General features: G+C 44.6%; 1 protein-coding gene, 1 long non-coding RNA gene and 1 other non-coding gene across 4 annotated transcripts; 2 read left to right on the top strand and 1 right to left on the bottom strand.

Moving 5' to 3' along the window:
* The first annotated feature begins 963 nt into the window (after positions 1–963).
* On the top strand, positions 964–2605 carry Gm33638. Of its 2 annotated transcripts, XR_870316.3 has the most exons (3): positions 964–1070; positions 1978–2218; positions 2439–2605. It is a non-coding gene; the product is annotated as a predicted gene, 33638 (long non-coding RNA). The 2 variants fall into 2 exon arrangements; XR_378864.3 differs by lacking the exon at positions 964–1070 and having other exon boundaries at positions 1944–2218.
* A 699-nt stretch (positions 2606–3304) lies between these two features.
* On the bottom strand, positions 3305–19573 carry Saraf (store-operated calcium entry-associated regulatory factor). Its single transcript, NM_026432.4, has 6 exons — positions 19316–19573; positions 12779–12957; positions 8612–9011; positions 6295–6433; positions 5541–5695; positions 3305–4056 (listed from the first exon to the last, which is right to left on the bottom strand). The coding sequence occupies exons 1-6, from the start codon at positions 19419–19421 to the stop codon at positions 4031–4033; spliced, it is 1005 nt and encodes a 334-aa protein (NP_080708.4). The 5' UTR covers positions 19422–19573; the 3' UTR covers positions 3305–4030.
* Positions 7440–7530, top strand: Mir6395 (microRNA 6395). Its single transcript, NR_105820.1, has one exon. It is a non-coding gene; the product is annotated as a microRNA 6395 (primary transcript).
* Positions 19574–24487: the final 4914 nt, after the last annotated feature.

Below are 24487 nucleotides of genomic sequence, written 5' to 3'. Positions count from 1 at the left end.
CTTGAACAAAATAGAAAAAAAAATCTTATAAGGAAATTGAATGAGAAGTACCAAAATTAATCAAGAAAACTAGGAAGAGACAGGAACTATCTGGAAAAATGATAGGTAACAATGGTAAATTGTTACCATTAGACCTTACTAAATGTTACACTATTATACTATATCCTGTGTCAGATAGTGTCTTAGTTAGGGTTTCACTGCTGTGAACAGACACCATGACCAAGGCAACTCTTGTAAGGACAACATTTAATTGGGGCTGGCTTACAGGTTCAGAGGTTCAGTCCATTATCAAGGTGGGAACATAGCAACATCCAGGCAGGCATGGTGCAGGAGGAGCTGAGAGTTCTACATCTTTATCTGAAGGCTGCTAGCAGAATACTGGCTTCCAAGTAGCTAGGATGAGGGTCTTAATGTCCACACCCACAATGACACACCTACTCTATAGAGCCACACCTTCTAACAGTGCCACTCCCTGGGACGAGCATATCCAAACCATCACAGATAGCCTTCTCTTACTATGGACCCATAAAAGCTAGCAGCTTTGGGGGTCAATAAGTATACCAGAGTAGCACTCTGTAGACAACAAGTTGCCTCCAAAGTCCTCCGAAGTGTTGTGCCTTTTCTTTTTAGAATGGGTGGCATGCAAAACAGCCCTGTCCTGTCTTGCCAGGAAGGAACAGTCAGCACTGTGACACATCGTGTAAAGCGCTGAGTCACCTCTCCCCTTAGAAGTTTATCTCATCTGGTCTGCCAACCTTCCTCTGTCTTAGTGTTTACAGCTTTCATCTCTAGAGGTGAACAGAGATTAGAATGGCCTTAGAGAACAGGGATTGTTCATATACTCCATGGAGGCATAGTTCAGCACACTCCATACCACTGGATCCCTAGAAATCTCACTAGAAGGCCCAAGAAATTTTGTCTGATCTCTTTCTCACCGTCCAGCATGGTTTACCTGGGACACGGATTATCATCCGTGTCGTGGACTGGTGGGAAGTCTTAAGAGAGTCGTGATCACAGATAGTGACTAACTGCATGATGACATGTGGCCAGAGAATGAATATCCTCCTGAGGTAAGAAAGCGAGGGTGTACTGATGGCCTTGCCAGCTGCTAGATGCCTCTGGTGGGGCTGTACTGAGATATAAAGAGGGGAAGCATTTGTCAGTATGGCAGCTGCACACCTGATATGTTAATGGACTGAAGCAATAAAATCACAACTGCAATTGGAGTCACCTCTGAATAGCTTATGACTAGTATTCTCAAAGATGTGCTTTCTGCACAGGCCAAGCAGTGAACTAAGTGAGGGTCCTAACCCTCCATCCTTCAAGCCTTTAATGGTGTGGTAGTTGGAATAGGTATGGCACCCCAGATCATGCATTTGAATGCTTGGCTCATTGGGAGTGGCACAATTAGGAGGTGTGGCCTTGTTGGAGGATGTCTGTCACCATGGAGTCTGGCTTTAAAGTTATGCTCAGTGTGGTACACAGTCACCTGCTACTTAAGGATGGAGATGTAGAACCCTCAGCTCCTTCTCCAGTGCCATGTCTGCCTGGACACTGTCATGCGTCCCACCATGATGATAACCTCTAAACCTCTGAATCTGTAAGCCAGCCCCCAATAAAATGTTGTTCTTTACAAGAGTTGCCTTGGTCATGGCGTCTCTTCTCAGCAATGGGAACCCTAAGACAGACGATATCACACATCTCCACAATCCCTCCAGAGATGGGGGTGTTGCTTTCGCTTTCCTTGTCTTAAGCATACATGGTTTTACATTTGGGGAGGCTGTCAGTCTGAGATGAGAACATAAGCAGGCCCATACTCTTTTCGAAGGTTCCAGGAAAGGCTCTGCCCCAGGCCTGTCTCCAGGCTCCTGGTAGCTTGCTAACCTATGTCATACATTGGTTTGTGACAACATAATTTCAATCTTCGCATGATGTTCTGAGTGTGCGTTGAGTCTCCTTTCTCCCACATTGTGACAGGAGTTGTAATGGTTGATTGCCAACCTGACGGGAATGAAAACTCCCGGATTAGTAAAGCCAGCCTTGGTGGTGAATACACACGTGCTAACACCATCACCACCAAAAGAAGAGTACTGGGTGTCCTGTGACACTACAACAGTTATAGCCATCACTGGGCCACAGGAAACTTTCATCTCCATGGTAACCTGATAGGAGCGGAGTCATACACGCAGTGGAAGTGTGTGCTCTGGACTCTCTCAAGGTGGGTGGCTTATATGATAAACCCATTCTAAAATGCTGTTCTCCTGAGTATGGTGACTCCTGGTGTGCAGTCCTCTCCCCCCATGGGTCACATAGTGGACTGCACCCTTTGGTGCCTCCTGGAATGTGGGTCCAGATGGGTGGCAGAGAGGCCGGGAAGAACTCCTGGGGAGACTCAGCAGTCCCTTGCAGGAACACCTCTGTGATTACATGCCCTGCAGGCAAAGCAGCAAGGTCTTCTCAGAGGTGGAGCTGTCGCTAAGGGCAAGGAAGACACAGAACTGAGACCTTTATCTCCATTTCTATTCCTTGGAACTGCAACTTCTCCAGCCTGTGGTCTTCAACTAAAAATAAAAAACAGTCCTTGGTGGGTTGGGACACTTGAAGACTTAGTTTTAAAAACTGTCTTTTTTTTTAAGCAGAGGCCCTCATCCACCCTGAAGTTTTTTGTTGTTTTGTTTTTTAGTTATTTTGTGTGTGCATGTGTGTGGGAGGGAGGGAGGGAGGGAGGGAGGGAGGGAGGGAGGGAGGGAGGGAGGGAGGGAGGGAGGGAGGGAAGGAAGGAAAGAAGGGAGGAAAGAAGGGAGGAAGGTAGGTAGGTAGGTTGGGTAGTTGGTACCCTCACAGGTCGGATCTCCTAGAGCCGGAGTCAGAAGCTGCCCAACCCAGTTACTGAGAAGCAAACTCTTACCGATTCTCTAGTCCCCTAAGTTTCTGTTTTGTTAGAGACGGGGTCTCTCACTGTATAACCTTGGCTGGCTTCCAACTCAGAGGTTTCCTTCTGCCTCTTAAAGGTATGCACTGCTACTCTTAGCCTGTTTTGTCATTTTTCAATTAAGTGTGTGTGTGTGTGTGTGTGTGTGTGTGTGTGTATGTGCATATGAGTGCAAGCTCCCTTGGAGACCAGCGACAACCATGTCCCCTAGAACCAGCGTCTAGGCCAGTGTGAGCTGCCTGATATGGGTGCCAGGAACCAAACCCAGGTCACCCATGGAGCAGTACAAGCTCTTAACCAGTGCGCCATGCATCCCTTGAGCCCCAGAAGTGGGTGCCTGTGTGAGATGAGGAAACCACACACGAAACACGCTTCAGCAGTACAAAGAACAAGAATACTTCCTGTCTTTTTAATTTATTGTCATATTAATGTAAGGCTAAAACAAAATGTCACAACAACATCTGACAGTTTAAGACTCCACAGAGAACTCCATGCTTTTGCGTCTGAATGCTACCACCTGAAAACTGACGTCTAGCGGTTCCAAGCCTTCTGTGCATGTCGTTTGCTTTCTACCCTTCCTGTGAAAGGTCAGAATCCCCAGGCGCTGACCACCACAGAAGGGTCCAAGCTCTACTGATCAAGCGATTGCAACCCACAAATCAGCATAATTAGTAGTCGGCACTGGGCTTAAATGTTTGAAGAACAGCAAACACCAAGTGTTTTAATATCCAATAGAGGATCGTTGTTTCTACGAGGGAATGACTCATGGTCCAAAGCCACCTAGCTCAAGCGGTCTGTGCTCAGTCTCAGCAGGAGGGTGCTCCATTCCTAATGCCCCCTCTGGTATGAAAGGCTTGAGACACAAGCACAATGTCAGCATTCCACAGTGGCCATCGCTTTGAACTGCATGTTACATTATCATACAAACCATAGCATTTTGTCACATATCAACTCTTGGCCACAAACAACGGGACACGAAAAGCTACACAAGGACCAAACACCACACAACTTTTGGTTATTCCCATTAGCCAGGTGTTAAAGAGATGGTGATGACAAATCAGAAACTTTGCATCCAGTGTTTGCCTTCAATTTCCTATTTTACCGTCTTCTGGTGCCACCATATCCTAGGATGAGAAAAACAAAGTCTGCATTAGCTTTTCAAAATATATGAAAATTGTTCATAATGTTTCAGAAGTTGTATGTGCTTCTTGTCAGCACAGAAGAAAGCAAGCTATGAGGGAAGGCTACCACGCAGCACGACGTGGAACACGACAGTGTGAGACCCAACAAGGCAGACCCTCAGTCAGCAAGTCCACAATTGCTCTCAGGAAGGCAAGGAGGTGCTCCCATGTGAGCTAGCTAACAAGCAAGCCATATGCCACTATGCAAATAAGAACCACGAATATGCAAAGTCTAAGCCAAAAAATGCAGAAAGGACAGTGGGCCATACACCATGTCCTGCTCACTCACAACTCAAACTCACCGATAAAGGGACGAAACGGGGGCCGTGGACTTTTAATGGTTTAATGTGTTATTTGAATACCACCCACCCACCATCCCACATACTCCATAACAAACAGGCTGTCAATAGTTTAGAACATCGCTGAGCTAATCTGTCAGTGCAGAGGGTATGTACCTGTTGCTGAAATACAGCTGCCTGTCTGGATCTGTAAGTTCCACATCCATAGACTCAACCAACTAACGTTTGAATATATTTTTAAAAGATGCACCTGTAACGTACACATACCTGTTTTCCTTGTCATCCCCTAAACATTGGTGTAACGACTACAAACATACTGTGTGCACTGTCTGAGGACCATAGGTTATTCAGAGATGATGTAGAACACCTGGGAGAGCACGCTGTGCTAGTGATAGGCAGATACAATGCCATCTTTCTGTAAGGGGCTTGGGTATGTATGGGAATCCTGGAAGCAATACCACCCCCATTTAGAGGGATGGCTGCATCTGACAGTGTAACTGCTGGGCCCTAGGGATGCTTAAGTTCAGGTTAGTAGGTAAAAAGTGATTATTTCATGTCTATCCAAACTAGCACTAAGAACTCTACTTTTATACTTTTAAGCAATTTCTATGTTTCTATGAATTTCATGAATTATTAATTGCTCCGTGTCTTCCTTCTGAAGAAAGACAAACTGGGAAGATATGCAAATACCTTGTTTCCCACCATCACTAACAGTGGATGGTTTTTTGTTTTTATATCTTATCTTTGATTTCTATCCCTCTTCACTCTTTCGAGTACATATTATAATCATACTGCTGACATTTTTTAAAGTGGAACTCAATCTATTTTTGTAATTCTCTTGAATTGTAAAGGCCAGACTTCTACAAACCGTGAAGGCCCTCACTTAGAGCTTAGTGGACTCAGAGTTAGCCATTTGTAGACACGAGCATGCAGGAAGACTTGATCTCAACGCTGTTTGTAGGCACTGTTTAAGGCGTGAGGAAGAATGGCTGAGTTCTCTCAGTCTCAGATAACCATGCTCCTGACATTTGCATGGGCACACGGGATAAAATCGGGACTTCTCACACAGGCGTCCTTGGTGCTGATACTGTGTGCCTCCAGCTACACAGCAGGAGCATCTAGACTTACCTGATGCTGTTCTGGTTCTCGAGTCTGCATTAGAGGATGCACAATAGCTCCCTGCGCCTCCACCCAGGGGTGAGTAGGCCCGACTGTTCCAGGCCCCAGAGTGGGAAGGAGGGTAGGCTGGATGGTACCACGAGTCTGAGAAAGGCGTCGCCGCTCTGGAAGACACAAAAGGCAGCTGGTCTGTTTTTCTCACCACAATTTACAGCTCCTTCCTGGTTTCTAAGTCATCAGAAAACAGCATCTTTATCAAGTAATTTTTCCTGCATGTTCTAATAGTTGAGGGTTACCGTGACACAGATTTAGTGTCTACTTTTGCCAGCTACAGCAGCTGCCATGGGAACAGAAAGCGGCAGGACGTACTCCTTCTGAACATCCCACCCAAAGCCTGAGCTAGAGCACCAGAAAGGTACCACACTGCAAACCCAGTCCAGGCTCTTCTCCAGGCCTCCCTCCATCACCTACCCAGCACACTGCCAACTGCCCCTTCCCCAACCGCTGCGGCCTCCTCTGCCTTCCTACTTGCTCTCTATCACTTAGGACAGCATAGGAAAGAAGACAGTGAGGGAAAATAATAGCCATAATACTAATCAAAGCAAACCAAAGCCCTGTTCCTTCCCCTCTATGCAAAAATAAAAGATCCTATTTAATGGGTGAGATCACCATCACTTGTTTCCCTTGCAAAGCTAGATTCAAACTCAGCAAAGCAGAGGCATCCAATGAAGCTAAGGGCAAATGAGACTAGCACAAAACTTACCTGTTGCTGCCAAACAAATACCCAAGCAGTCCTCCAGCTCCCAGGCCAGACCAGAACCCCGGCCCTGAACTGCCATAGCCTTGGCCTCCAAAAGCACTCCCGAAGCCAGAGCTTGCACCATAGCCAGTATTCTGTGGTCCTTAAAATAGAAAGCACATTATTAGATGAAGCTTCGTACACACATGACGTTTCGTTATTTCATCTATTTCACTATTTCATCTACAGTACTATTTACTAATGTTCAGCCCTTAACACATGAACAAGCTGAATCTAAAAGGGGTACTTATAAAATATTGGCTTATGTCCCAAGAACACAATTCCCACAGGCAGAAGGAGGGAAGGAGGGAGGGAGGGCTTTTTAGGACCTGCAAGGACAGTCTTCCTATGGGATTATCTCCCTTACTCAGGATCAGCTTCTATAAGATGTAACGGCCCTTTCAGAGTCTTCCTTCCTAAGCTGTGAAGCTCTGTAAGAACTCCACGTGAGAACTGTACCCAAGTCTCTGATGGAAAAGGCAGCCTGACATTTATCAATTATGGTGTCAAGACTACAGACATCATGTTCCACCTGGAGGACACAGTGAACACCTAGGAAACTGTGCTAACTTTATAAATATCTACAAAACAGCAAGCTTGTCTTATGTCCTCCATGTAGCCACCCTCACATCAATGTCATGTTAGCCCCTCAGACAGCTGTGACAATGCCTAATAGATAAGCCCTGTATGTTATGAGATAAATAGTACTCAGCCTTCCTATGCTTTAATCCTGTCCATTCAGTGGCCATGCATGCGCGGTACCCACAGAAGTCAGAAGAGGGCTGGATACTCCTGAGACTAGGTTGTTTTCATTGTGAGCTGCCACGTGAGTGTCAGAAATTGAACCTAGGTCCTCTGTGAGAGCAGGAAGTGCTCTTAACCACCGAGCCAACTCTCCAAGGCCCTGGGTATCCTCTTACTATAAAATGGCTCTTTGAACCCTCTGCCCAATTTTATTTACTTGAGGGTATACACAGCAGCACAGCATGTGAGTACAGAGGTCAGATAACAACTTGTGAATGTCAGTTCTCTCCTTCTACCGCCTGGTCTTGAAGATCAAATTCAGGTCACCAGGCTTGCAGGCAAGCTCCTCAGTCACTGAGCCATTTAGCTGGCCCTCTCTGCCCTGTTTAAAGAGTTTGTCTTTTCTCAGATAGATAGATGTCTTTATATAGTCCAGACATGAGTCTTCTGTCAGCAGTGTGTTTTGTAAATCTTGTCTTTTTGTTTGTGAGCCTTGCTCCATCTCTCCAGTCCATACTTTACAATGTCTTTACCCAAACCTGTGGCCTGGCCTCTTCATTTCTTAGGACTCTTTTCTGATAAACAGATATTCTCAAACTAAGTAAAGTCTAGTTTACCTGTCTTTCCTTTAACAGCTAGTACTTTTTTGCTACTGAAGAAATCTTTATCTAACTAGGTATAGTGGCACACGCCTTTAATTCCAGGACTTGGGAGGCAGAAGTAGACAGACTTTTGTGAGATTGCCAGCCTGGTCTACAGATACAGCCTAGTCAAGTTCCAAGACAGCTAGGGCTACAGAGTGAGACCCTGTCTCAAACACACACACACAAGAAAACTTTACCTATATTCCTCTATTTTATTCAAGTTCTTTTCCTTTTTATAGGAAGTTATATAACATTTAATGAATTTATTTTGTGTATAGTATGAAGTAGAAGTCAAAATAATGCCTGTTAACAAATCTTTGCAGCTAAAATGATGACCTACAATTTACCAGGCATCCTTAGTAACAGTGACCATAACACACTCTTAGAACCAGTGACCTGTGTTCGGCAGAGTGCAACCCTGACAATTTTGAGTTCAATCCCCACCTAAAACCCAAATAAAGATGGAAGGACTTGGTTATCCCCTGACGATCTCCACATCAGCACCACACACATCCACACACCCCACACACATATAATGCACATACATAATCTTTATTCTTAAATGTTTCTTTAGAAAAGGAATGGCTGGAGAGTCAGCTCAGTGACTGAGAGCACCCTGCTCTCAAAGAGGACCCATGTGTGGCTTCTAGGACCCACATGAGACGGCTAAAGGAAACCACCTGGAACTCCAGTCCCAGGGGCCTGATATTGACTTCTGCCCTCCATGGGCACCCACACACAGATGGAGACACATTTTTTTTTAATCTTTTTTGGAAAAAAGAACAGATTTTTTAAAAATTCAGTAGGTCAGCAATGTTAACCTCCTCTTCAAACCAGGCACGTGACTGGCCAGCTCCCACACACCCATGGACCCGCTGAGCAGGGAAACATACCTGTGAACTCCGACTTAAAGCCCGGAGGAGGCGCCCCTGCGGCACTGGCAAACCTCTGAGAGTGCTCTGAGTATGGCGGGTGCTCAGAATACGGCGGAGGCGACCCCTGGCCATCGCTGAGGAACAGCTTGTAAACCGCAAAGGCGAGAACAAACAGTACTGCAATGGTAATAAAGCCACAGGAATCTGAGGAGTACAGCTTGTGATAATAATCAGAGAAGCCCTGGTGCTTTCCAGACTCCTTCAGTTTCTTCAGGCCCAGCTCTGTGTAATCTAAGTTGTACTCCAAGCCGCAGGAACCCCTGAGGACATACTGGTCTTCAGAGGACTCGTAGCCTTCACAGCTCACCACAGTTTTGCCAAATTTGTATGCAATATCCAAGTCGGTCTTACATTCCCACTGTGAAAGAGAGAGCGTCAACGTCAGAGACTAGGTCTACTGGGTGCTTCTTAGACTGCTGGCGGGCGGGTACACGAGCACTCACTCTGTCGCTTTTCCTTATTCCCCAGATGGCACATTGCACATCCTTCTGTACGTGTTGTAGGGGTCGGGGGAGGTAATTGTTTTTGTTTTGTTTTGTTTTTAGAGTCAAGGTTTCTCTGTGTAGCCCTGGCTGTCCTGGACTTACTTTGTAGACAAGGCTGGCCTTGAACTCACAGAGATTAAAGGTCTGCACCAACACAGCCAGCAGATGTAGTAATCTGAATAGATTTGGCCCCTATAGACTCATGAATTTGAATGCCTGGCCCATAGTGAGTGGCACTAGTAGGAGGTTTGGCCTTGTTAGAGGAAGTGTGTCACTGTGGGGGTGGACTTTGAGGTCTCCTATGCTCAAGCTATGCCCAGTGTGGCACACAGACTCTGCTGCCTACAGATAAAGATGTAGAGCTCTCAGCTCCTCCCACACCAAGTCTGCCTATATCCTGCCGTGCATCCCACCATAATACTGACTAAACCACTGAAACTGTAAGCCAGCCCCAAATTAGATGTTTTCCTTTATAAGAGTTGCCATGGTTATGGTGTCTCTTTACAGCAACTAAGACAACACATGTCAGTTATTCCACAATTTATAAAACAAAGGCAAATCTTCAAACTATCACCTGATTGCCACTGTTGTCATAGGTACATCCTGTACAGCTAGATGGTTTAGATGTTAATCATTAAAGAATCAGTATCAGGGAAGAACCCCCTAACTGGTTATCTAATACCACCTGGTCAGTTCTAAGAATACACATGCTTGCAAAAGTGAAGGGACTCAGCACATTGTATTTAAATATTAATTATGTATATTGTATATTATTGTATATATACAGTAATAACAACTAAAGGGGAAAAGGCCGTGAATTCAAGGGGAGTGTGTGAGAGGACTTAGAAAAAGGAACGGGAAATGATGTGAACACAGTGAAATGGTTGTTAAACAAGCGTCAGATAAATAAGAGCTAATGATTTCTGCAAAGCAAAACTTCCCATGCACGTTTTCTAAAAGCATGGACTGACTTTACAGGGGCTAATCCCACATAATCTTCTTTAACTTTTTTAAAACAATATTTATAAAACTCCAAAAAGAGTCCATGATGCTTACATTTTACAGGGGGTGGGGGGGTGGGGGGAGAAGAGACCTAGAGAAAACAGGGTTTCAGCCAGAGATGACTGCCCAAAGGCTCAAGTCCAAGGCCAGCTGAGGCTGCACACCATGTTTCAGGCCAGCCAGGGAACACAGAAATATCTCTCATCAAAACAACAAAACTCAGACTGGAGTGTAAGGCAGGCAGGGGCTGAGCATGTACAACATCCATGTACAACAGCACCATCAAAAACTAAGTAGACAGATAAGATGTTTTCCTCCCAAGGTTTAGAGGTACAAGCCAGGCCAGTGTAACCGGTTCTGTTGGTTGTGTTTTGTTCAAATTCTCTTTCAAGTTCAGGTGCACTGTTTTACTGTTTATAATAAATAGCTAGGCTGAGGTGTAATTCGACAATCCCCAAAGAAACCTCAGCCCGTGCACAGCTGCCACTTCCCCTTCCTGGCCCCCACCCTGTCTGCTTTACCTCCCCCTACTTAGCCATTTCCTGTGAGGAGACTCCAAGGAGTCTGTAACTGCTGTCTTCCTTCAGCAGAGCATTTTCAAAGCCCACCCGTGTTACAGTATCAAGCAGCACCTTGTCCTTCCTAATGACTTAAACAACACTCTACCTTAGGAATGGACTACACTGTATGACTCATTCCCAAAGGACATTCCAGCTGTCTCTAGGTTTTAGCTATTTGAATATTCCTGCAAATATCTTTATAGATTTGGGGAAGAAATGTGTCTTTAGTTCTCTTGAATACATAGGAGTATATGTATGTATAGGAGAGGCATAATTAGGGCATCTTTCTTTTTGTTTTCTCTCTCTCTCTTCCTCCCTCCCTCCCTCTCTCTCCCTCTCCTCTCTCTCCCCCCTCTCTCCCCTCTCTCTCCCCTCTCTTTTCTTTTCTCTCTCTCTCCCTCTCTCTCCCTCTCCTCTCTCTCCCCTCTCTCTCTCCCTCTCTCTCCCCTTTCTCCCCTCTCTCTCCCTCTCTCCCCTCTTTTCTCTCTCTCTCCCTCTCTCTCCCTCTCCTCTCTCTCCCCTCTCTCTCTCCCTCTCTCTCCTCTCTCTCCCCCTCTCTCTCCCTCTCTTCTCTTCCCTCTCCTCTCCCCTCCCCTCCCCTCCCCTCCCCTCCCCTCCCCTCTCTCTCTCTCTCTCTCTCTCTCTCTCTCTCTCTCGCTCATTTTGGAGGCTTTTAAGACAGGATCTCACTATGAACCTCTGGCTGTCCTGGAACTCACTCTGTAGACCAGGCTGGCCTCCAACTCAGAAATCCACCTGCCTCAGCCTCCTGAGCACTGGGATTAAAGGCGTGGGCCACCAAACCCAGCTTTGGGGCATCTTTCTTGATGATTTCTTTCAAGCCCAAATGTTTTTTATTTACATAATATGCTATTTTTCTTTTTGTTGCTGTATGCCTCTAATCCCAAGACTTGGGAAGAAGCCGCAAGGAAATCACTATGAGTTTGAGGTCAGCCTGGTCCACACAGCCAGTTCCAGGCCACCAGGCCTACAGAGTGAGACTCTGCTTAACCTCCATCTTGGAGGGAAGCTCGTTAATACACAGGCTTAAGTTCCAACTACAGGAGACACATTCCATCCTGCAGAAAAGCTCGCTAAGCTCTGAAAGTAAACACCCAGGCCTCAGCTTGTGACATGCATGCAAACAGTAAGGACCACTAAGAGATTCTCTCTTTTTTTTTTTTTTTTTTTGGTTTTTCGAGACAGGGTTTCTCTGTGTAGCTTTGGCTGTCCTGGAACTCACTCTGTAGACCAGGCTGGCCTTGAACTCAGAAATCCGCCTGCCTCTGCCTCCCAAGTGCTGGGATTAAAGGCGTGTGCCACCACACCCGGCGAGAGATACTCTCAAACCAGCTGAGCTGCCTAGAACAACACTCTGCCATCTGTCCAGCTGTAGGTTATATGGCGAGCTCCAGCTTTCCAGCTACTGTGAAACTCACTGGTTCACCAACTTGGGTGTTGGTGGTTATATATTAAAGAAACTAGTGAAAGCAAAGATATATATATAGATAGACAGACAGACAGACAGACACACACACACATATATATGCTTTGTGTAGAACCGTCAAAATGGCTATGAATACTACCATGTAGTAGTTTTATATTAAACTTTTCTTCTGTTTTAGCAATAATTATGTAGAACCTGTGATGAAGAAGCAATTGGTTGGTTGGTACTTTGGTCTGTCATCTTGCACAAGTCAGTGTTTGCTCATGTCTCCCCAGGAAGAGGCCCCACAGCATCACTGCATGGGATGCCCCACAGCATCACTCCATGGGATGCCCCACAGCATCACTGCATGGGATGCCCCACAGCATCACTGCATGGGATGCCCCACAGCATCACTGCATGGGATGCCCCACAGCATCACTGCATGGGATGCCCCACAGCATCACTGCATGGGATGCCCCACAGCATCACTGCATGGGAGGCCCCACAGCATCACTGCATGGGATGCCCCACAGCATCACTGCATGGGAGGCCCCACAGCATCACTGCATGGGAGGCCCCACAGCATCACTGCATGGGATGCCCCACAGCATCACTGCATGGGAACCGCTGCTGAGGTGGTAGCTATTACCTGTACATCGTAGCCATCCCAGCCTTTGTTCTGGCACTGTATCACCCTGGGGGTATAGGCCTCACAACCGGCGGTGCCTCCAACACACTTCAACTGTGGGATAGGGTCCAGCCTCCGGGAGGTGGTGTAGCGGTCGGAGTAGAGGGTAAGAGCTTTCACATCCCGCAAGAGTATTCTGTCTGAAAGAAGAACACACAGCAAAGTGAGTGCCTGTGAGGCAAGTGTCAACATCCCAAAGGCAGGAGAACCCGCCTCGTTACCGCAAACTAAAACAGAAAGGCATCCTAAGGAGCAGGCTCAAAGTCAAGTGTCTCTCTTGGCTTTGGAGAGAGAGGACTCAGAGCCCCCCCAACGGCTCCCAGGCCCTTCACACAAAATCCATGACCACACTGAGAACCTCATCCCTGTAAGCCAGATGCTTCTTCATCACTTTTCCTGAAACAGAAAAAAAGTCTAATGTAAAACTACTACATGGTAGTATTCATAGACATTTTGATGGTTCTACACAAAGCGTGTGTGTGTGTGTGTGTGTGTGTGTGTGTGTGTGTGTATCTTTCATTAGTTTCTTTAATATATTACAGAGTGAGGGTCATGTTGCCCACAGTTCCATCCTAATGTCACCTTTTCCTTTTAAAAGCCAGTCTTACTTTCTCCAGCTCCCCATTTCTGTGATAACACAATAGACTGAAAAATACCCAGTCAGAGCACAACAAAAATACAGTTTAGATCCTTGTTAGATTACCTCATTAAACTTAAACATACAGCAAGTATTGCTCTTTAACCTCTTTAGTGGTGTGTGTGAGGGGCTGCAGGTACCCATGCCATCGTCCACATGTGGGGTCAGAGGGCAACTCCTGGGAGCTGGCTCTCTGGTTCAGCTCAAACTCATCAGGCTTGTGTGGCAAGAACCTCTACTCACTGGGCTATCTCACTAGGCCTCTTCATTTCCTAATCATAATCATGGTCAGTCATTTCTGTTAGCAGACACAGATCTCCATTCACACTTTACTGATCAAACAGACATCTAACACATTTAAAATCGGCCTTGCAACCTAAAGTGCCTCAAGAGCCAGCTCCAGGGGGCCTGGGGCCTCTTCTGGCATCCACCAGCACACACATGCACAGCCAAGTACACACAGAGACCTGCTTTGGGTCTATGAAAAGTTAAATGTATACTATAAATTAGATACTACAAACTGTTCCATAATTGGTACACAATTGGAAACGCTGAGCAATAAACTGACTCCAACACTTGGAAGTGTTGGTTGGCTATGAGGCACTTCAACAGGAGAGGGGCGTGGGGTGGGAGGGGGATTACTGAACAAACGGTGCTGGGTAAGGGGTTATGTTTCCGCAGGGCAGATCCTGCCACACAGCATGCACAGCAGACAGTTCCTCCCCAGCTGGGTATAACTCCTGAACTTGGGAGACTGAGGCAAGGAAATCATGAGCTGGAGCTCAAGCTGGGCCAAATATCCAGAACTTGTCTCAAAAGCAAGGACTGAGCAGCTGAGAAACGGGGAGTGCTGACCGCCATGGAGGTCTCATCACAGAGTTCTTCTGGCCAACAGCTGGGTTCAGGGTTGGTTTTCAAAATGCAGCTTATAATTAGATTTAAAAATTTAAAAAAAGATGGAAGGCTGACTATATTAAAACGACAGTGTATAAATCAACCCAGTGATGGTCCTGTGTACTCGGATGAATGCCTCACTCTGGGACTCCCTTCTGCAGTCACCAGACCTGACAAAATGCAGTTAGAGAATTATTTCTACATGGCTCTCATCATTTTTTTAAAGATTTATTTATTATTATATCTAAGTACACTGTAGCTGTCTTCAGACACACCAGAAGAGGGCGTCAGATCCCATTACAGATGGTTGTGAGCCACCATGTGGTTGCTGGGATTTGAACTCAGGACCTTTAGAAGAGCAGTCAGTGCTCTTACCTGCTGAGCCATCTCTCCAGCCCTCTCATCTTTTTTAATCCAGCTTATTAAAGTATTAGCACAGTCTTATTCCAATACTTAGGAGGCCAAGCAGGAGGATCAGGAGTTCAAGGCCTAGGTCTGCTACACACTGAGTTTAAGGACAACCTAGGCAACAGGAGACCTTGTTTCAAAATAACAAAACAAAAACAGGGTGGGAAGTTTTAGATTTGTATTTGTATATGTGTTTGAGTTGTACCAGTAACATGTGGAGGTCAGGGGACGATTTGTGGACACTGTACTCTCCTCTCACCATGTGGGTGCCAGGGATCAGAACTTAGGTTTGACTGCAAGCACCTTCACCCACTGAGCCACCTCGGTGGTCTACAGTTTTAATAAAAATTTTTGGTTGCAAAACTTGGCTCATCCTCTTTATATAATTAACAAAACTCTCAAAACATGAAGAAAATAAAGTGCATTCAGTATCAATGTTACGTTTGTTAACTTCTGAAATATTATTTGTTTTCACTTATAAATCATATTGCACTTAAAAACAGTGGATCAAGTCATGAAAAATATAGAAACAAGAAACCATAATACTCAGTGAATATCAAAAGTTTACACACTGCTAACAGGGCAACCAATTACTTCCGTACCTTAAAAAATAGTTATTAGGGCTGATGAGATGGCTCAGTGGGTAAGAGCACCCGACTGCTCTTCCAAAGGTCCGAAGTTCAAATCCCAGCAACCACATGGTGGCTCACAACCATCCGTAATGAGATCTGACTCCCTCTTCTGAAGTGTCTGAAGACAGCTACAGTGTACTTATATATAATAAAAATAAATAAATCTTTTTAAAAAATAGTTATTAAAGATTAAAAACGTAACACGAACCCAGCTTTCCCAGCAGGAAATAAACTCATAAACAGCCTCACTGATAAGGGAAGGCTCCACTTCATCCTCGATAATGCTAGCTAAGGATAAGACAGAATTAGAACTGTTTTCACTTTCCTTTTCTAGACACGGAGTAACTAGCGGTCAAACTCTGGGACAGTGCCAAGATCATTACACAAATTGTTCTTCAATCCAAGTGGGCAAAGGGTAACTTCACAAGAAAGAGAAGGCCAATTTAACACACTGACTAACCATCATGGTAGAAACAGAATAAACTGATTTTGTGTCTCTTATGAAATCAAAAGAATTTACTTTATCACTCGAATGGTTAGCCTTGGCTACAAAGAAGTTTAAGGTCAGCCTAGGCTACATAAGCCTATGTCTCAAAAAATGAAAAGGAAAGCAAAATAAAACAACCCATAGAGACCCTATCTCAACTAAAATTAAGAAAATAAATAAATAAGATATAAACCATTGAGTTCAATTCTGAGTGCAATCAGCAGTAGCCCTGATCAGACGCGTAAGGAAACTTCTGGAGTTCACACTGAAGACTCTTTACTAATGAATGCTTGACTTCAACTTTACCAAAAACTGCATCTTCACTACCGAGTGTTAACAAGGACTGCAGACAGACACAATACCTAACCTAGCGACAGCAAGAAGGAAAGAAAGTATGTCTCTAATGAGTGGAGATAAGGTAACTGACAGTGCAACAGAAGGAAATCCACCTGCCGCCTGTACGAACCAATTCCCTGTGAGACAAAGATCGAGAATGTAAACACATTGGGAGCCCAGGCAGAATCACCTTGTCAGGGCTAGTGACATATGAAACAGTGCCTCCAAAAAAAAAAAAAGGTCTGTCGGGTAGGGTAGGAGAGATGGCTGATGGCTGAGCAGGTAAGAGCATATACTGCTCTTCCTGAGGACCTGAATTCAAGTCCCAGCGCCCATATTAAGTGGCTTCCACATGCCTGTAAACCCAGCTCTGAAGTATCTCACACCTCTGACCTCTGTGGATATAAGTAAAACAATTACAATAAACCCTTTTTTAAAATCTAAAATTTCTAAGAACTATATTAAAGTTTGTTATACTAAATCCAATTACTACCTCATACATAAAAAAACTAAAACAATGAAAATGATCTATGACTTTAGAAGAAACACTTAATACTCTAAGAGTAATAATTGAATTTATCAAAGGACAATTTAATAATGCAAAAACCACTGAACTAAATTGGCCTCACCAACTTAACATGACTTTGGCCAAGGCAATAAATTTGTCTGTTCATAAGTTTCATCACCTATAAAGTTAAGATTGTGGCCTTTGAATTTATTGTTAACCTTAAATACAATTCATTAAAACTGACTGCTAGAAAATATTAAGAACTATATACACAGGAGTATAATTATCATAACCCCAAAGCACCATTCTCTAGAGAGCTTTCAAGGTTAAGAACAAATTACCGGCCCCAACTTGTTACACCAGACAAAGCACACAAAGAATCCTCTGAACTCCAGACTCCTAATTCAAAAATCTTTCCTCAGGTGTCAGGTTTAAGATAACGAAAGGCCCCTAACCCAATTCTCCCTACACTTGGCAGCATTTCAGGAAACTGATTAACACTTTAGTCACTCTAGCCAAGCCAGAAGGTCTGCCCATCCTTATCTGCCCCTAAAAAAAAAAAAAGGAAAAGCATGGGGTTTGCCTGTGCAGCCCTGGCTGTCTTGGGACTTGCTGTCTAGATCCAGCTGGCCTTCACTTCAGAGATCCCATGACCTCTGCATCCCAGGGCTGGGATTGAAGGTATGCCCCTCACTGCCACCCCCAGCCCTTATCTGCCCCTTCACACCCAATCACAATACCCAACTTCAAAACCTGTGAGATAATCCAACTCTATTGGCTCCTCCCCACCTAAGGAGGTCACTGCTCTGAGAACCTACTATAAAAATCACCTTTCACTGGCCTGTTTCCCTCCCACCTACATTTCAGCCTGCTTTCCAAATGACAGCCCACATGAACTCTCATATTTTTAAATCGTATCATTTACACCTCCCACCCTTTAGGTTTCTGAAAAACATCACTTTAATGGTGGAAATTTTTAAAGTTCCCTTCTGCCTTCAAACCAGTGTCCGTAACTGATTTCACTACATGACACTCTCAGCATCCAAACACAGAGAGCTTGGGCAGGCAGCCTTCATCAGGCTTCAAACCTTTAATGCAGTTAGTTCCTCATGCTATGGTGGCTCCAAACATAAAATTCTCTTCACTGCTACTTCATAACTGTAATTTTGCTACTGTTATGAGTAGTAATCTAAGTATCTGTTTTCCAAAGGTGACCCCTTGTGAAAGGGTCATTTGCCCTTCCCCAAGGGATTTCGACCCACAGGTTAAGAACCCCTGGCTTAAAGGAATATTCAAGAAAAAAAATGAAAATGTTTAAGTAATCTTTGAATGGTGCTTTTTTTCTCTCCCAGATGTATTAATAAGTGTTTACAGAAAGGAAACAAAAAATAAATTAAGGAGTTGCTTGACTACACCTTAATAATCGATACTCCAATCAGGTACCTTCATACAACAGTTCCTAAACGTCTTAAAATGAGGTAGAAACCAATTGAGTTAACGATGCAAAATATTTTGGTGCTTTTCGTTCCAGAACAATAATTTTACAGCAAAAGTAGAGTAAGAACCACCAGGAAGTGGTTCACCATTAATTTAAATGTGGTTGTGTTTCTCCTTATAATTCCCCTGAGCCTACATCTCCAAAGTTCCCCAGATTTTCAATGAATTGTAATCAAGTCTCTTGGTTTTTCACACAACCTTCTAGGATTACTTGGGCAAAGTGTACAGGCAATTTATTCCAAACAGCATGGCAAGGCATACTTATCAAGTTAAAGCTCAGTCAGTCGGCCGTGCAGAGCAACTGCACTGACCCACTTCAGCACGCACGAACAAAATTATCTTTCAAAAATAAACCTGTTGTTTAAATTCAAAACCACGAACAAAATTATCTTTCAAAAATAAACCTGTTGATTAAATTCAAAATCCAGGCATACACTGCCATTGCTGTATTTTCCATGCCTGACAGCTTTCCACTCCAAGCCAAAAAAAAAAAAAAATGTCATTTTAATTGTCATTTAAATGTCATTTAAATTTAAGAGTTTATTTCTACATTTTAATAACAGAGGGAGGGGGTCCGCGAGCGAGAGCGCTCCCCATCAAACCAATTTGCATGTATTTTTACATAAAAGTTAAGAAATTGTATTTTAGATTTCACCATGCATGCATGGTGAAAAGTATGAAGAAAGCTAGTATAAACAACGCAGTTTGCGGCACTAATTAGAATAAACAGCAGGAATCCAGGTTTGCTGTCCTGGCCCCTACTCGGGACTCAGACCACTGGGTGCATGGTAACGACGAGCCATAGCAACAGGCAGCCATGACAACAGTGGGCGATGATGACATCGAACAGCCATGATAACAAGACAAGATGCGCAGGTAGAGAGTCAAACTTGTCATCAGGACTCAAGGATGCGGCCTACAGAACAAGAAAAGCGGACCATCTGGGAGTCCGAGGACCTGGAGAACTTTTCAGAACGGATTCGTGCGCCCCGCCCACTCCTAGAGGCAAAGCAAAGAAGCCAGGAGAAGACAGACAGGAGGAAAGTGGTCCAAAGGGGGTAGTGATGAAGAGGCCGGGCACCCGCAGGGCGGCACTCACCAGGGTCGTTCCAGCCCAGCGCAGGGCCGGCTACCAGCAGGAGTGACAGCAGGAGCAACAGCGGGCAGCGCAGGGCTCTCGGGCGGCCGACAGCGGCCACAGCCATGGCGCTGGGTGAAGACGGCGCTCGGTGGCCCGAGACCCGCTGCGGAAGTCGGCCAGCCGCTGCGCAGCGACCACAGGAACCCACCATAAAAGGGACCACCTGACAGCAGCAAGACGCGACGTTACTTTGTCCTGCGCCAATCTGACGTCACTGCCGCTGCGGCACGTAGGCGTCCGTGACTGGTCGCGTTCGGCCCCGCCCCTAGCGTGGCACCGCCTTGTGGGCGGGACCAGACAGGGCGCTGTCGCGTGGGCGGAGTCTCGGGGCAGACACCTTCTGACTTGTCAGTACCGTGGTACCCTAGCGAGTGCTCAAATGTTCCGGAAGGTTCGTTCAGTGCAAAGCTGCCAAAGTTTTAGAAGTTAGAAACTTTCTGAAAGGGAAATCGAGGAAATAATCTAATAATACTTAAATTCAAAATTCCAGTAATCTTTCTGTAGGGCGTTATTTTGCAGGTTGGGGACCTGCTTAAGATTGATGTTCAGTTACCATGTACTAAAAGGGAATCAGGCAGAAAGGCACCAAGGGAATGACTTTGTGATTTCTGAGCATGGACCCTTCGCACAGTTCAACCACCCAGACAAAAACGTTTCTCTGTGCTTTGAAGTCTGGTGCGAGTCTGAGTTTCTTGGATGCGGTCATTCAACAAGTACATGTTGAATACCTAATATAACATAAAATACAAAATAAGACAGCCACTGTTTTAGCCATGGAAAATAACAAGGTCCTCGTATTCGGTAAGCTTAAGATGATATAGCACAGGACAAAAAAAATAAGAATAATAATTAGTAAGTTTGTTATCAAAAATAAAACAAGATAATACACACTGAGAGGCAAATTCTGGAAGGGCCCGCCTAGGGGAATTACTTTGAAGCTTGAGATGTGAATAATAAGAAAAGAACTCATTAAAAAAAAAAAAAAAGGTAGAGGTCTTGGCTGGAGAGTTGGCTCAGCAGTTAAGGGCACTGACTGCTCTTGCAGAGGTCCTGAGTTCAATTCCCAGCAACCACATGGTGACTCACAACCATCTGTAATGGGATCTGATGCCCTCTTCTGGTGTGTCTGAAGACAGCTGTAGTGTACTCGTATGAATAAAATAAATTAATCTTAAAAAAAAAAAGTAGAAATCTAACCTCATGGCCAGTGGCTTAGTGGTTAACATCTCACCCCACCTCCACTCACCCCTCACCTCATTCCATCCCCCCCTCTCCCCCACCCAGTACCCCAATACCCTGCTCTGGCTATGTTTTCAGAAGCAGTCAGTCATCCACACAGCCTTTTTAGGTTGAGATTCTAACACACTTGTCAGAACCTACCTGGCAGGTACTGTACTAGACAGTGTAGATACAATGGAGAACTTTAAAGTTGGAGGCATGAGATAGGCAAACAAGACCAGTGAAACTAAGTTTCTAGGAAACTAAGAACAGGAGATGGAACACGGGAGCTCTGGATGGAACCCAGCAATCTTAAAATTCCAAACAGATAATACATGGTTCTGTCCTTCACTGACTGAGTTGGAGGCGAGTGCTAAGTGTACAAGCAGGCAGGCCAAGTAGACAAGAGATAGCCACACTCAAAGTTCAAAGCTAATGTAAAATCCAGCTGGTTTTGATGCCATAGAAAGAGGCAGATAGACATAAAATTTAGACAAGACAAAGAGGAGCGAAGGGACAACCTATGAGATTATACTGCTGTTTTTCTTTTCTTTTTTCTAGGGGGTGAAAGGTCAAGATTTTATTGTCTTCATAACAAAATTGTCTTAGAACTTGATCACTTGGTCCTTTCTCTTCTTATCTCCTCCCAGTTCAAAATGCTCACTTAATAGCCAGCATCCTCTTAGATCTGCAGTTGGACTCGATGCACTCCAGGCTCAGCACAATCTTCTTTGTCGTTGCCTTTTTGGGAAAAATAGGCTTAATCTGCCCACTATAGCCACTCTGTTTCCTGTCTTTCCCTGGACATACAAAGAATCCTCGCTCTTCTCGTACTGTGTCGCCTTCTGGGCTTGGTGCTTCCCACATTTCTTGCAGAATGTCCGGCGGTGTAGACAGCCGGGCGCCATGCGCCGGCCTCCGGTACACCGTCGCTGCTAGCTCATATCTGCCGCCAACCCCTCCCGAGCGGGTGCATACAAATCAAAGTGCCAGCAGACTGGCCAATCCCAGGAGGACACATAGCTCTCCCCAGTGCTGGGGTGTATATAAGCTGTCCTCCCTGGGTTTCCGGAGGTTCCTGTAGCATCAAGGTGTTCCTGAAATAAAAAAGGCTGTTGAGAAGAATCCGACCGTGTTGCGTTTTTTTTCTTGCTGGACGAGGTGAGCTCTAAACGGCGGGTCTTAGGTATTTTCACCATGTTCGCAGGAGTGCTATCAGCTCAGAAAACTGTACTGCTGTTTCTATCTTGAGTTGAAGATCCTAGAAATACTTTTAAAAGTGATCCCTGGTAAAGTAAGCAAGCAAGGGGAGCAGTGAGGTGGCGCTACAGATAAAGACCCTTTTGCCACAAAGTCTTCATTTTGATCCTTGACACCCATACGTACTGGTTAGTGGTGGTGGTTTGCAGGGGATGGGAGGGGTGTTGTGTTTGTTTGTTTGTTTGTCAACTTGACGTAAAAGCTAAAATCATATGGGAAGAGGGAATCTCACCAGACTGGTCAGTAGACGAGTCTGTAGGAACGTTTTCTTAATCAATAACTGATGGGAGGGCCCGACTCACTCGGGGTCTTGTCAGAACAGAGGCGGATGGTTCTGGGCTGTGTAAGAAAGCGAGCTGAAGCTGGGCGGTGGTGGCGCACGCCTTTAATCCCAGCACTCGGGAGGCAGAGGCAGGCGGATTTCTGAGTTTGAGGCCAGCCTGGTCTACAAAGTGAGTTCCAGGACAGCCAGGGCTACACAGAGAAACCCTGTCTCAGGAAAAAAAAAAAAAAAAAAAAAAAAAAAAAAAAAAAAAAAAAAAGCTGGTAAGCACGGTTGCTCCAATGGCCTCTGCTTCAGTTCCTGCCTTCGGGTTCCTACCTTTGAGTTTCTGCCCTGACTTTCCTCAAAGAAGGAAACGATGACTGAGCTATAAGATGAAACAAACTCCTCCCCAAGTTGCTTTTGGTCAGAAAATAATAATCACAGCAGTAAAAAGAAAATTAGGACACCATATTAAGGATAAAGGCGAGAACTCCATAAAGTTCTCTTCTGACCGCTACATGGTATACCTCTCCATAAACAGAGAGAGAGAGAGAGAGAGAGAGAGAGAGAGAGAGAGAGAGAGAGAGAGAGAGAATTAAAAAAAGAGTAAAAGAAGGAAACAAAAGGGAGGTAGCAATATGGTATTGGGAGAGACAGTGATCCGTATTGGTCACTGTTGCTGGAAAATTAGAGCAAGAATAAAGGTGGCTTTCAGATTTGGGAATGTAGAATTGCCTAAAACTTTACAAAACAAAAAACAAACAAACAAAAAAAACCTTCCATTATCTGAGCCCCCATCATAACATTCTAGACTGTGATTTTAAAACATGAAAGGGTGTCCTAATTTATATTCTAATGGGAACTGAGCTAAATAACAGGTGCTCTTGACAGAAAGCAGGTGGTATGATGGGTATTGCCATGATGACTAGAATGGTTAGGTAAGATCCTTGCAGAAGTCGGGTGGGGCTGGGATCTAAATCACATGATCCTATGGGAGGAGGGATTCTCTCCTCCTCTCTATTGGCACATATTTATGTGATATAATGTGTCATGGAAGAATTTGTCTACACAGCAAACAGATCTCAACTGGATACCACTCTGCTCTCATTGACATCATTTTAATTCTGGTACGTCTGCTGTGAGTGTCAGATTTCATAGGTTCAGTGCTAAGTCTATACAAGAGTCACTTGCTTGGGCTGGTGAGATGGCTCAGTGGGTAAGAACACCCGACTGCTCTTCTGAAGGTCCAAAGTTCAAATCCCAGCAACCACATGGTGGCTCACAACCATGGAGTGTCTGAAGACAGCTACAGTGTACTTACATGTAATAAATAAATAAATAAATAAATAAATAAATAAATAAATAAACCTTAAAAAAAAGTCACTGGCTCACCAGCTGTAAATCAACAGTTCCTGTCACACACACACACACACTATGCAAGTATGCCTGGAACGTGCTTCAGAATAAAATGATGAAAAAATATGGTGAAGCAGACATGGAGAGAGAGAATAAATAAAGCAACTAACCAGTTGTTGAGATATGAAAGAACCCCATGCTATATAGGAGTTCACAATAATGTTGTTGGTGCTTTTCATATACAGTATTTAATTTTTTATAATAAAAGGGTTTTTTAAAACAAAAACCAAAACCTCTGTGCTTTGTTGAGTTTGTCTGTAAGGGTTAGAATCCCCAGCTAGTAATAATATTTCATCACATCTGATGAAAAAGATAACCAGATACAACTCTTTGAAGGAATTATTTCTACATTCACGAGAGTGTTTGCATGTATGCATGTGCCCCCCATGTGTGCCTGGTGCCCTTGGAGTCCAGAAGATAGCATTGGACCTCTTGTAACCAGAGTTATAAATGATTGTAAGCTATGGGGTGAATGCCAGGGACTGGACCAGATCCTTTGAAGGGGCATTCTTAACTACATAGCTATCTGCCCAGCCCCTAACATACCTTAAAGCACTAGATATACAGCAACTGCTCACTAAACAAGTCTCTTACCCCCATCTCTGTGGCTTAATTTTAGAGGCTAGGAAGTCATGAAAGGTGAAGAGGAGTCGCTAGTACATGAAATGCTTAAAGAACACTTAAGACGATATTAGCAAACATGACGGATCTGCTAGAAAACGGAAGCAAGCTCCAAACCATCTTCCCTTTGTGGGGACAATGATTTTCAAGCTATAGCTTGCACAGCAACCATTCAAGAGGCATCTTAAGGTTTTATGTTTCTGGGCTTTGCCCACAAAAGTTTCTAATTCAGATAATGTAAAGCAGAACCTGGGAGTTTAAAAACGTCCCAAATAATTCTGTTATAGGGGTTCTTTGAATGTGACACTTGAAAACACCATTTTTGAGGTTTCAAGTTTCCGCTCCCTAGG

This window comes from Mus musculus, chromosome 8 (assembly GCF_000001635.26).
Source record: "Mus musculus strain C57BL/6J chromosome 8, GRCm38.p6 C57BL/6J".
Lineage (NCBI taxonomy): Eukaryota > Metazoa > Chordata > Mammalia > Rodentia > Muridae > Mus > Mus musculus.
Note: the sequence above shows the minus strand (reverse complement) of the source record. Positions and strands in the feature narration are given on the sequence as shown.

Bases quoted from the DNA above. Each gene is read 5' to 3' on its own strand.
- Saraf (NM_026432.4), bottom strand. From the start codon at position 19,421: ATGGCTGTGGCCGCTGTCGGCCGCCCGAGAGCCCTGCGCTGCCCGCTG. The intron at 9,012-12,778 runs GTAATAGCTACC...TCTCTTTCACAG, and splicing joins GGGATGGCTACGATGTACAG to TGGGAATGTAAGACCGACTT. The intron at 5,696-6,294 runs GTAAGTTTTGTG...TGTGTCTTCCAG, and splicing joins TATTTGTTTGGCAGCAACAG to AGCGGCGACGCCTTTCTCAG.